We start from the raw sequence: 12,849 nt of genomic DNA on the forward strand, positions 1-12,849 counted from the left end.
CCACGGGCACTCTCCCCTCCAGGCTCCAGCCAAATCCTGCCTGTTCTGCTACTGAGCACCTCTGAAATCTGGATGCTGGTCGAGGCCATGATCAGCTCAAACTACCTCTCTCTTCTCTCCTACCCTCTCCTCTCACACCTTGTCCCACTGGATTGTCCAAAACACTGCTGCTAAAGCATCTCTCTGGCACCTCTCCCACTTCTCCATCCACCACCTTTACTGGATCCATCTTATGACCCCTGGGACTGGTCTGGTCTTTAGCTTCACTACTACACAAAGGTTTTCTCCCATTTCTCTGTAGAGTTTTCTCCCACCCAGCCCTCAGTGCTCTGGCTCCCCCCACCCCATCCCAGAGCACCCCAAGCCATGGGGCAGCTTCCCCAGCCCATCTGCCACTCGCCAGAAACACCAGTGCTCAGGACAGCCCTTCTGGGCTGGAGCTCCAAACCACCCAGAACTGCCAAAACCTCCCCCTGCCTTGGGACAAGATGTGAGCTGCAGACCCTCCCACAGTGGGGTCAGACTCCTAACTCAGGTGAGAATGGCTGGGTTTGCAGCACGAGGACCAGTTGTACTCCAAAGCAAGAGCCGCCACCACCACCACCACTCTGGACTCGCTCAGTCACAACTGACCAAGTGATCTTGTGGCCCAGCCAGTACAACCAAGTGAAATGGCATTTCAGAGAAAGCAAGGAGCTTTCCTTCCTAGCAATGCTCTGTGTCCTCTAACTGAGCAGATCCCCATCTGCCATCCCAATTTATTCATCATTTCATCCTGGAATAAGTGCTTTTGTTGAATCTTGTCATCTACAGTTTGGACACTTTTGTCTTCTAATTTTCATACATAAGGGTGACAATGTTGGAAGTTTCGTAAGTGCAAAGCCGAACAAACAAGGCTAAGAGGAGAGCCTTTAAACAATCAGGGCCTGCAAAGAAACAACCAGCACCACGATTTCATACAAAACATGTCCTGCTCCTTAAAAAGCCCTCAGTCAGTTCCATCTCCCAAGAATATTTTGACATTAACTGTGAGCAGATTACTTCCTGAAATCAAAGTATCTGCATTGGTTATGTCTGACACAAACCAACGGGCTTGTTTAAGGGTGTTTCTTTTTTATACCAACAAGAAAAATATTTACACAGTTCAAGTCCTGTAAGTATCAAATTTAAAACATTTCTTTCAGATTCTGAGCATTAAACCCTGCTAAGTTCAAGTTGCTGATGTTGCTTCTTAATTGTTGTTATACCCTGATAAATAAGCTAAAAATGCGAGAAAATACAATTAGTTTAGAAAAACTGATAGCCATAAGCGTCATCATTTAACTTTTCTTGGTATCCATGACAACCATTGGTCCATTTATTAAATAACAGCATCCCTGGTGTAATACACAAGTACTAAAAATCCCAACAAATAAACAGCAACATTTAGTTAAGTGTGTTTAGGTCAAGCACACAAACCAACCCGCACCAAAAAAAAAGACAGAATGGGAGGAAAAAACAGACTGCAGACTATAGCTTTCCTTACCTTAAAGTCATCTGGGAGCAGTAGCTTAGACGTCCTTAGGAAGCTTAATATATATCTGAAAATTTCCCCATCTCGATCAATGAAATAATGTTGCTTTAAACTGTCCAAGACAATAGGCTCTGTGCCATTAAACAGACGACTTATTCTGAAAAAAAGAAGAGAAAAAGAAATGGGCAAAAGAGACAAAATCTCATTACTGCCTTGGGGCTTAAGGGCAACCAATTTAGGCGCAACAATTCAATGTGCATAAGGTAATGCAGGATCTTAATTTGGTGACAAACACATGCACGAGGGTAGGCACCTGGGTGTGTGTGCAGTGAGACACACCAGCAGCGAGGGCCCCACGGCTGCCCTGGCACCAGGCTCGTGCTGCCTTCAGCCAGGGCTGCCAGGCAGGCCCATGGCTCCAACAACAAAAGCACCCTGGAACGCTCAGCCCATGGCTGGCAGAGTGATTTTGGTGAGAACACGAGTCCCTGGCTTTGTTATACATCCCTATCCACCACGTCCTGCTAACAGAGAACCAAGTGGTTACTTCAGAGATGGGTTCCTGGCCACGAGCTTACCTCCAGCTTGGCTGTCATTTGATCAAACACCATCCAAGCCTTTCTGTGCTGAAGGAGAGGCTGCCCATGCACTGAGATGGGCTGTACGGACCTGCCAGTGTCCACCCAATGCAGAATGTTTTGGAAAAACAGAAACCAGTGGCCCATGCAGCATCTACAGCACAGCCTGTGGGACCACAGTGCCACCACCAGCAGTCCTAGGGATGAGTCTGGCAGGAGGAGAGCACCAAGGCAAATCTTTTGCGAGAAAGAGAAAACAGGAGCAAGACCTATGAGACCGAGGGATCAGCTGATTACAGGACCAAAGTACCACATCAGCTACATCACTCCAAGCTTCTCCAGTCCCGAGGAGCCTGCTCCTCAGAGAGCAAACCAGGCATCTGCCTGGCTGCTGCTCCTCCAGCCTCTCCCTTCCAAATGCCTGGCTTCTCTCACAACGCTTTGTCTTCCCATGAGAAATAACCCAGCTGAATATATGTTCTTGAAAGGGAAAACGCAGGAGACAGACAGCAACGACCTATTAAGTAATTGAGTCCATCTCTCTGACAGTGCAGCATTGTTCCCAACTGCAGAGTGTCTCGTCTTTCAAAGTCGAGTCTTAAATAATCCTGCCAGTGAGGACTCCTCCATTTCCCAGAGAGACTATCCCACAGCTGGCTGGATTTCACTATCGAGCCACCCCTTCAAATCGCCCACGAAATCCCCCGTGTGCCTCGCTGAGACCAGGGCAGGGCTTTCCCCTTCCCTGGAAAACAAACATCCCCAGAGGCGATGTCCAGCACTGCTGACGAATGCAGCAGCCACAGTCTTGCTGCCTCCCTCCTCCCAGCACCACCACCACACCCCGAGCTTTCAGGCCCAGCAGCGTGGGGAGCATCTGTGAGTGACCCCAGTGCCCATGTGAGCGCTGGCAAGGGGCAGGTTTGCTGCCCCACTGCCCTGCTGGTGCTTCTGGCTGTGCCCCACGCAGCTGGCCCTGGGTTCATGGGCTCCCCACAGCTGTCCCTTGCTCTGATCTTCTAACTTGCTAATATAGTTACAAATGTATTAATGCGCCATTTCTATGTAAATAAACTGTGGAAATACTAAATAAAACTGGACTTAGTAAGTCTTCACTGAATTTTGCTAAAAACCTTTCTGCCCTCTTAATTAAGGAAACTCCAGGTTTTACTGCCTGCTCTCATGCCCATGCCAGCATACAGCTAGTCTGAGTTACTTGTGAGAATAACCAACTGCTCTCCTAAACCCTAATTATAACATTTACTGTTTTCTCCAACCTCTGGCATTCCTACAGTATCAGAGAATACCATCCAGTTCACCTGGCAACATTTAATTTATATAATCACAAGGCTCAGTAAGACTACTGTAATTCATTGTTTTCTTTTTCGTTGTTATTTTAGGGCCATTTGCCCAAGACAGTTAAATATACTGCTGTGTACAGTGTTACATTTTATTCCAGGAACCAGACAGTTAATTTATTTCCTTTGCCAGTGTGCTGTGCTGGGATACACTGGAAGCAGAGCAAGCACTGATAGCTTAAGGTTCAGTACATACATTTACTGAGTAAATTTGCATGGCTATTGGAAGTTTTGAGATCTTACATCTAAACAAGCTGAGCTGTGGCTGAACCCTCCTCCCCTTTGCTGCCCTTTCTCTGTGGAGTCTGCAGAAGCAAAGCTGCTCGGCTCTGCACGGGCACAGGGGAAGGTTTGCCAACAACGACAGGGTGCAGAGAAGACAGGGTACAAAATTTTAATGGGCCACTCTTTAATGTAGTAAAGCATTTTTTTGGTAATGAAAACAAAACATGAATTTTGAGGCTCCACTTTGTGGAGTGCCCTGAGCTGTATTTCTTCACCAGCAAAATTACTGCTGGGGAAAGAAACTCACAGAGTGTTGAAAGACTTAACTGCCACCCCAAAAACAGAGTGATGAATAGTTTAAGGATTTATTTGACATTTTAGGGGGCTGCTATGTTCCAAGAAGCAACTTCTTTGCAGCATGTTGTAATGCCGCATGTGGAAAGTGCTCCTGCTTCTCCCGTCTCGCCAGTTTAAACCATACCTGGAAAAGTTCATCGGAAAATGCAATGCTGGGACAGCACAAAATGAACTCAAACAGCAGCTTCAAATGGACAGTTCACCTGATATGATTCCTCACCATGTGTAAAGCTATGGAAAAGAGCAGCTCCATGCTCTGCACCGGGACATGAAGCTCTCTGTGGATGGGTCTTTGGCGGCCAGAACAAAATGACTCACACAGAAGCAGAGAAGCAAAATGCACTCAGGCTGTCAGGGAGCTGGCAAGTCAGCAAGTGCAGGGGGACAGGAAGGGCTTTGCACTGTACAGACTTACTGATGATCAATCAGAAATAAGGTACCAGCCTGGCTGGCAGCCTCAGGAAGCTGCTCCCTCCAGTGACCCACCATGTGCCATGAGTTAAAAGTCATGGGGAGCTGCTGCAGCTCAGACTGGGCAGTAGTAACCCCCGTTGTTTTTATGAGTGGTCATGGCAACCTGTACTGGTGGACAAATTAGTTAATGCCATTTTCAGGAGCCGCTTATGGCACACAGGAATGGTACTTCCAGTGATGCTTGTGAGGAGGCAGGAGGCACAGGGAAAAGGAGACAAGGCAAGAAGAACTGCACTGGGATGTTACAGCAAAGGGCAAGTCTGAACAATGAACACTTCTTCAGCATTCCCACCTTTTTGAAAGAGATGCTTCACTTTCTAATTTAGAAACACTCGTATAATCTGTGTCCAATATTTAATTTCCATACAGGGAGCAGACAGAGCCAGGATCAACTGCAGCAGTTGCAAGCCTAAGGATGCCAAGCATGTCTTTCCATTGCCTCCGTTGCCCTGGCCAGGTCCCGCTATGCTCACACCATCTGCCCAGTGCACAGATCCTCCCAGCCGCCTGTTCTCCCTCCTCAGGTGCTCCTGCCCTCCCAACAAGGTGCTCTTCCCAGCTGTCTGGTCACTGCTCTGCAGGGCTGCCCTCGAAGGGTCCCTGCCCTTGGCCACCGCTGCTGCAGAGCCACCGCCGGGCTGGTGTCCAGCCTCCAGCCTGGCACCTCGAGCCCTGGCTGGATGCACTTCTCTGTCTCTCCCAAGAGCCAGAACACCACCTGTTGATCCCATTCCTACTGTTTCTTTGTGCTTCTGTTATTTCTGCTAAAGGCTTTTACATTTTCAATAATGTTTTGCCAAAATGCCAAGGGGCGAGTTTCTAGCTTTGTACCAATTTTACTATGATATTAAGATCTTCTTTTATTAGATTAAAAACAAACAACACAGTCAGCCAACCCACAAGGACAAGAGTGCCAGTAAATTCTTTTCTTAGTTTCTTGGGCAAGGAAAGAAACTACTTGTGCTGCCCGCAAGTACCTACAGAAGGCTGCTACAGAAGGCTGCCCACCCCTCTGAATCCTGGGGACCAATTTTCCAGCCTGCAGGCTCCCTGCAGCACCTGTTGAGGCAGGAGCACAGAGGGGGCCTGCAGGGCAGTAAGTCCAGCCCCCACAGCAGAGCTCACGACACACCGTCTCCTTCATCAACTCTCCCAACTCCATTTCAGAAGCAGCCAGGGCTTTTGGCACCCCCAGCTCCCTCCACAGCACCTCTGGTCTTCCCAAAGATCATCACTGAGCACAGCTGTGGGTCTGCACATCACACACAGCTGTTGGGAAGTTTCGTGGCACTTTGGGACAGAAAAGTTTTTGGGGTGGGGCAGTTTGCTTTCTTTTTTGCGCCAGTTTAGCCATTTTCTTGGCAGCTTTACTTTGAACAGGAGATAGAAGTTCTTTGCTAATAAATCTGATTCCAGAGGTCTTAAGAAGAGCAGCCAGTATTGTGCAACCTGTGGGACAACCAGCAACTGGCCCTCAGGTCACTCTGCTATGGGGGCCACTGTGGTCGTCGTCCCCTGTGCACCAGTCTGGCCAGCACAGTGACACAGCATAAGCAGAACTCTCCATCTCAATATTGCACTAAAAGTATTAATTTAAGTAATTACATGATTAATATTTAACTATTCAGTGATATTTTTGTCATTCATAATTTAGTTGTTTACATTTATTAAAAATTGATTTTGTAGACACTTTTTCTGCCCAATGTCAAATCAGCAGGGAATGCACATTTCAGTGAACTGTCATTAAAACATGTCTCTTTTCTAGTATTATGGGAGGACAGGGGAGGAAGGGAGAAATGCCTGTCTGTGGGTCCTGCATACATGTGGCAGGTCTGTGCTGCACCCAGTGTCCTCCCTGCTGAACCTGCCCCCTCTGTGTGCCCTCCTGTCCTCAGTGCAAATGCATAGTGGAGCCAACACGAGCTCTGCAGCTCTCCCTGTGCTTTATGGGGGCTGTCAGCTGTACTTGGCATTTGGGCTTGGCTGTGGAGCTGGAGAAGGAGAAGGTGGCTGTGGGAAAAGCCACAGGGAGGAAGAAAGGATTGTTTAGAGGCAGGACACTGAGCATGACCTAAAACTACCCTGCGGGACACGCTAGCAAAGCATCCCCAGCGGATGAGCAGAGTCCAGTCATTGCTGCTGAGCACAAACAGTGCTGCTTATCTCCTAAATATTTGCCCAGAGTGGGTAGGATAGATACTGTTATCTGCTTGGAAGAGAAAAAATGCCATGAATTGGAGCAGAGGTGCTTGACAGGCCTTACACCGTGTCTGGCACTGCTGCCTGCATAGCTGTGTCTGTCAGGAGTCTGCTACTTGTCCTGTCCCAAGGCAGTAACTGCTGGGAAAGGACTGTGGAAAGCCTCTGAAGCGCCCGTGCTAGGAGCCAGTTCTCTGCTGGCACTGCCACAGCCCAGCTGAAGCAGCACAGGTTGAGTGGGCAGTGCTGTCAGACCTTCCCAGTAGCATTTTTCCTATTTCCATTATTTCTATAAAACTGTTTGGATTTGTGCGTAAGTTCCCAGCAAAGCAAACCATAATGGGGAAAGCACCTGCAACTTTCCCCAGGGAGGTACCTTAAAACACCTTTCAGCCTGTCTGAAAAGCAGGCCAGGCTGGCCAGAGGAGGACAGGGATAACACGGTGGATGGGTATCATCCACCTTCTGGCCTGGCATTAGTTACAAGAGAGAGGTGTGAAGGCATTGCCTCTGCCAGCACACAAGCTCTCTCACGCCCTGGACTGCGAGGAACGTGGCTAAAAGTTGCATCTGCCTGCAGTAGGTTTTCTGATCTGCCTCAGTTTAAAACTTCAGCTACAATTAGTGTGACAGTTGAATGGTTGTACCACACCTTCCCTCCCTGTTCTCTGAGCAGTGATTTTAAGCCCTTCTCCAGCTGAGAGAAGAAAGCACTGAAGAGAGGCAGGAGCTGCAGCACGGTCGGTGCCCACCCAACCTGGCTGTCCTACACTGCAGAAACCCTGTGAGGCTTTGCCCCTGCAGCTCTTCCACTTTAATCAAAGACAACATCTTCACCACCTAAGACTGCTGCAGGCATCTGCTTGGCTTGGAGGGTGTTTCAGCTGGGGAGAATTTTAAGCATCTTTTGTTTGGACAGTGATGAGGAAAAGCTGTGTGTGAGAGTCTGAGTCTTGAACTTTGGGTATAAACTGCTGCTCTGCAAACCATGACATCCAAGAGCCACGTGTGCCTGAAGGCACGGAGAGGTGCCCCCAAAAGGAGTTTCTGGCAAAAGTAGGTACTGGATCAGGTACCAGCTTCCAGTCCCAAGTGCAGTGCAGGCATCAAGCCTGTGGTGTCACACAGGTCACCCACCACTCCATGTGCTCCAGACATCCTGACCACTGTCTCCTTCTCCTAATACTCCCACATGGCTGGGGCAAACAGCTACCCTTCAGCAAGGCAGCCTCAGGTGCCAGTGTCTACAGGCACTGCCTGGCATCACTCAGCCCCAGATCCGTCCCTGATGGCACAAGTGAGCTACCACAGATGTTCAAAACAAAACGGGCCTGTGAGAAACAAACAGAGATACTAAAGCCTCCATTTTTAACAAGAGCATCAAGCAGTACGGTCCAATCTCAGCAGAAGGGTGGAGGAGTGTTTGGGGTTGGCATGGCCAAGCTTAAGTAGCAGAGGGGCTACAGAGGTGGCTTCTGCGAGAAGCTGCCAGAAGCTTCCTCTGTGTCTGGCAGAGCCAACCCCTGGCAGCTCCAAAGACAGATGCACCACTGGCCAAGGCTGGGCCAATTAGAAATGGTGGTAATGCCTCTGCAATAACAGATTTAAGAAGAAGAAAGAAAAAAAGTTACTGCACAGTTGTAATTGTGGACAGAGAAGAGCAGGGTAAGAACATGTGAGAAGAACAACTCTGCAGACACCAAGGGCAGTGCAGAAGGAGGGGGACGAGGTGCTCCAGGCACCAGAGCTGGGATTCCTCTGCAGGCCATGGTGAAGCAGCCCAAGGTGAAGCAGCTGTTGACCCTGCAGCCCCTGGGGATCCATGGGGAATGCAGAGATCCACCCACAGCCCCTGGGGATCCACGGGGAATGCAGAGATCCACCCACAGCCCCTGGGGATCCACGGGGGATGCAGAGATCCACCCACAGCCCCTGGGGATCCACGGGGGATGCAGAGATCCACCCACAGCCCCTGGGGATCCACGGGGGATGCAGAGATCCACCCGCGGCCCACGGGGATCCACGGGGGATGCAGAGATCCACCCACAGCCCCTGGGGATCCACAGGGAATGCAGAGATCCACCTGCAGCCCTGGGGATCCACGGGGGATGCAGAGATTCACCCGCAGCCCATGGGGGAGGTGCCCACGCCAGAGCAGACAGATGCCTGGAGGAGGCTGTGCTCCAGTGGGAGCCCTGGTGCAGGCTGGAGCAGCCTGGCCTTGGAGGACTGCACCCCATGGCAGAGTGACCCACGCCGCAGCAGTCTGGGGAGGACTGTGGGCCCGTGGGGAAAATTCATACTGCAGCAGTTCACAGAGAGCTGGTGCTCATGAGATGGAGATACATCAGAGAAGTTCCTGGAGAACTCTCCCACAGGGGGGACCCCACAGCACTGCAGGGGAACAACTCCTCTCCCTGAGCAGCAGGAGAAGCCATGGGGAATGAACTGACCAAAACTCTCATTCCCTGTCTCCCTGGGCCATCAGGGGAGGAGATAGAGCTGGGAAGGAGGGGGTGTAGGGTGAAGGTGTTTTTAAGGGTTTATTTTACTTCTCATTATCCTGATTTTGTTACAAATAAACCCAATTAATATCTCTAATTCCAGCCTATTTTACCTGTGATGATCCTGAGTGATCTCTCCTGCTCTTTAACTCATGAACCTTCATCGTATTTTCTCTCCCCTGTCCAGCCGTGGAGGGGGTGAGAGAGCAGCTCTGGTGGTACCTGGAGACCAGCCAGGGTCAACTCACTACAAGGAGTAACTCACAAGATAACATGTTTATCCATCTCCAGTTCCTATAACTTCCTGTTCCTGCCTCCCAGTGCTGATCCTGGAATGCCATAGGAGTTTTTTGAGCCATATGCTCACTTTGCCGTGCTTCTGAAGGATATTACACTCATCAACCATTAAGCACCTGAAGGAACTGCAGGACCTATTATCTAGATTTAATACTTCATATTTTGCTGTTCAGACTACAATATCTATTTTTGTAACAGATCAGAGCTAGTCTATATAGTATCAACATGTATTTTTAAAAGTCAATAATCCATAAAGAACATTATAATCTACCATGCAGAATTATTTTTAGGAAGCTCTGGAAGGATTTTCTTTCTTCTTTCTATGCCACCACTAAAAAAGCAAAATTAGGTATATAATGGATTTTGTAGTTAAAAGAAAGCCATGGACAATTGTGTTTTCTGTTCAGTGTTACTATCAATTAAAGTCCACTGGAGCAACAGGTAATAAAATCCACTGAAGTGGAAATTACCTATTATTTTTGAAATACCACCAAGTATTCATGGTAAGGGTGAGAGATGCTTGTGTTAATAGCCTATCTCCACATTTAAGACACTTTAGCAGATGACTTTGATACATAATTTCCTGGAAATGTGTGTGTATTCATACTTTGATGCGCTACACAGATCTCTTAATTTGTAGAAACAGTATCAACTCGACATAAATTAGCAGGTAAAACAAGGAAGTGGAAACACTAAACCCAGGCAGAGAAGCCTGTGTCTTCTCCTGAATGAAAAATTCTCTTCATAGTCAAGAGCCACTCTGACCCTGCATCCCTTCAGCCACACATCCCAACAGGGAGGAGGAGGAGTGGTCAAACAATTACCATGAGCAGACCAAATACTAAGGGAATTGAGATACCCATAAGCTTTCCTTTCCAAGCTTTTCATTAACCCTAAACCCTTCACCTCACTGGGATTAGGCCCATGAGCACTGGTCACTTATCCCCAGTTTCTCAGCAGCCAGTTTCTCCTGGCTGCTGCCACGTGCCTCGTGCGTGACCAACAGGAGCAAAGTGCTGCTGAGCCACGAGTAATGGTGGAAGTACACCCCTCATCAGGCTAATGATTCCAATTTGCCTTTTTCAAGAGTTTGCCTATTTTAGTGTGTTAACAGCTATTAAAATACTTCACTAAACAAACAGTTCGAGTATGTTAATTGCTGTATCACGAATCCTTTCATTTAATTTGGCACATCACTACATCCATAGGTAAGGGAAGCAGAGACACACACAGAGGACAGAACCCTTTTGCTACACACACATCAGCATCCCACCACACCTATTTAACTCATCAGTCATGAAAAGCATTTGCTGTGCTTAACAAGGGAAAAAACGTAACTTTCAAATACAGCTACAGTTTGCATTTCTTCATTAGAAAGTTCTCACTTCTAGAAGCTGCCACTGACATGGCCTGTACATCTTTTGCACCAGGGCCATTGACAAAGAGCCTCCCATGATTTGTGATGCTAAACCATACGATTCCCATTGCTTGGTCTGGCTGAGCTGCTCTGGAGTAACCATGACCAGAACAGGGCTCTGACCATGTCAGGTGTGAGGACCCACAGCATCCCAATCCAAGCAGAGAGGTTGCTGCTACTGTAGTGCAAGACAGGCCAGTTCTGCCACCCCTGCTCCTAACAAGCACTATTTGGGGAGAGTGAGAACAGCAGTCTGGCCAACTTGCATATTTTTAATAGAAGTAACCAAATAATATTACAATACACTATGAGCCTTCAAAACACAGAATATGTTTAGGGTAGGAGCTAAATATTATTCTTTCTGTGAAATATGCCGAGATCCAGTAACTACACAGAAGTTACCTACTGTTACTACACTGTAGGTAACACCCATCTGTCTGGGAATTCCTCTCTTTGCTTTAAACTGTGGACTTACACTTGAAGTTAAAGAAGCATGTAAGCTGGATTTCTGATACTATTGGTTTTTTCCAATATAACATTCAGGTTATTTTTTCTCTCCTTGTGCCTTTTACTTCATTCTAACTGATCTTTTGCCTAAATAGTTGGTGAAGATTAAAAACATTAATATAAATTTATATTGTATCCTGTTTCTATTATGCCATTGTTCCTGCTGCTCTGATTTGAGGCCTGTGAGGGTTCTGGGCCTCATGTTTTCTCAACACATAATTTACACTAAATACTGGTCATGAAAATCAACTCAGAAGAAAATTCTTTAATTTAAACCAAAATTCAAAACTAGCATCTTAGTTTCCCAAAGTGTTCCCTGCTTTTCCACAGGTCCCAATCCCGCAAGAACTTCACTGCAGCTCAAACTCTGTACGAGCTGCAGACACTCAAGAAAATTAATACATGAGAAGATACACAATTCAAATAAAACATTCCTGCCTGTACAAGTCTTTTCTTGCTATTCCTTTAACCACCCCTTTCCCCTGATCAGGGAGCTAGGAGGGCCCTGGTGAGAGCAGGGCTGCACCAAACGCCAGCTCTCTTGCTGCTCACCTTCTTTCTGTAACTTCCAGTGGAGGATAACTGAGTATTTCACTACAATTTTCAATCTGACCAAATGTGGACATTACTTGCATTACCAACACCCCAGTACAACTGGGCATGCTGGGAAGTTGAAAACATGCAGGCACTAGTTATATTATAATATAAATGGGCTAAATCCTTGCTTGTTGAAGTCAAGAGTGAAACTCCCACTGAGACTCAGTGAAGGCAGGGAAAATTTCAAATGGAACTAATTTCCCTTTCAGGTTGTGAGTCTGGCCTTCCACATCTTTTGCATGTGTGGGTGCTGTGAAACCAGGATGTTTCAGTAGGCGAAAGAGGGATATCATTGACTCAAGGGCTTCACAACCTTTTATAGCACAAATGGTGACAACCAACACATTGGCTTTGGTACACACTGCTCACATGAACAGCTAGAATGTCTAACCTGCTGGAGTCACAGCCTGTTAATTTCTAATCCCAGACATATGAAAGCTGAGCAGTTTTTTCCTGTGATTTCTCCTTTATTTCCAGATTCACAGGAAATAGTTCCCAGACACAGGCTGTCCAGGACTCTGCAGCTCTGCATGGCCTGGGCTGAGCAGGGACACCCAGTGACCCTTGGTGCCCACACTGGCCCAGCGCTGCACTGGGACACTACCCAGTACTGTGAAAAGGAACGATTCCAGTCTCTCTGGGCACTGGTAAATTAGCTTTCTGCTTACAAGCAGCTGCCCATGCTGCTCGGCCATTTCCTTGGTATGCTGATCCACTGAACTGGTACAGCTCTCCTGGTGTTGACAATAACTCAGAAAGAACCCACCTTGTCTTAAATCCTTGCTCCATTTGCTTTTCCTGCAGCCCATCCTTCTGTCCTCCA

At 47.7% G+C, this 12,849-nt stretch overlaps 1 protein-coding gene across 6 annotated transcripts in view; it reads right to left on the minus strand.

The window, feature by feature from the left end:
• The window catches only part of KCTD15 (potassium channel tetramerization domain containing 15), a 46,836-nt gene that overhangs the window by 15,686 nt on the left and 18,301 nt on the right, over positions 1-12,849 (minus strand). For all 6 annotated transcript variants that reach the window (XM_042027684.1, XM_042027683.1, XM_042027686.1 and 3 more), the window contains exon 3: positions 1,526-1,670. In XM_042027684.1, coding sequence (XP_041883618.1) covers positions 1,526-1,670 — 145 coding nt within the window. The remainder of the gene's footprint in view (positions 1-1,525; positions 1,671-12,849) is intronic.

The sequence above is a fragment of the Corvus kubaryi genome, unplaced genomic scaffold (assembly GCF_017639235.1).
Source record: "Corvus kubaryi isolate FWS band 111438036 unplaced genomic scaffold, C.kubaryi_AGA036_p1.0 37300, whole genome shotgun sequence".
NCBI lineage: Eukaryota > Metazoa > Chordata > Aves > Passeriformes > Corvidae > Corvus > Corvus kubaryi.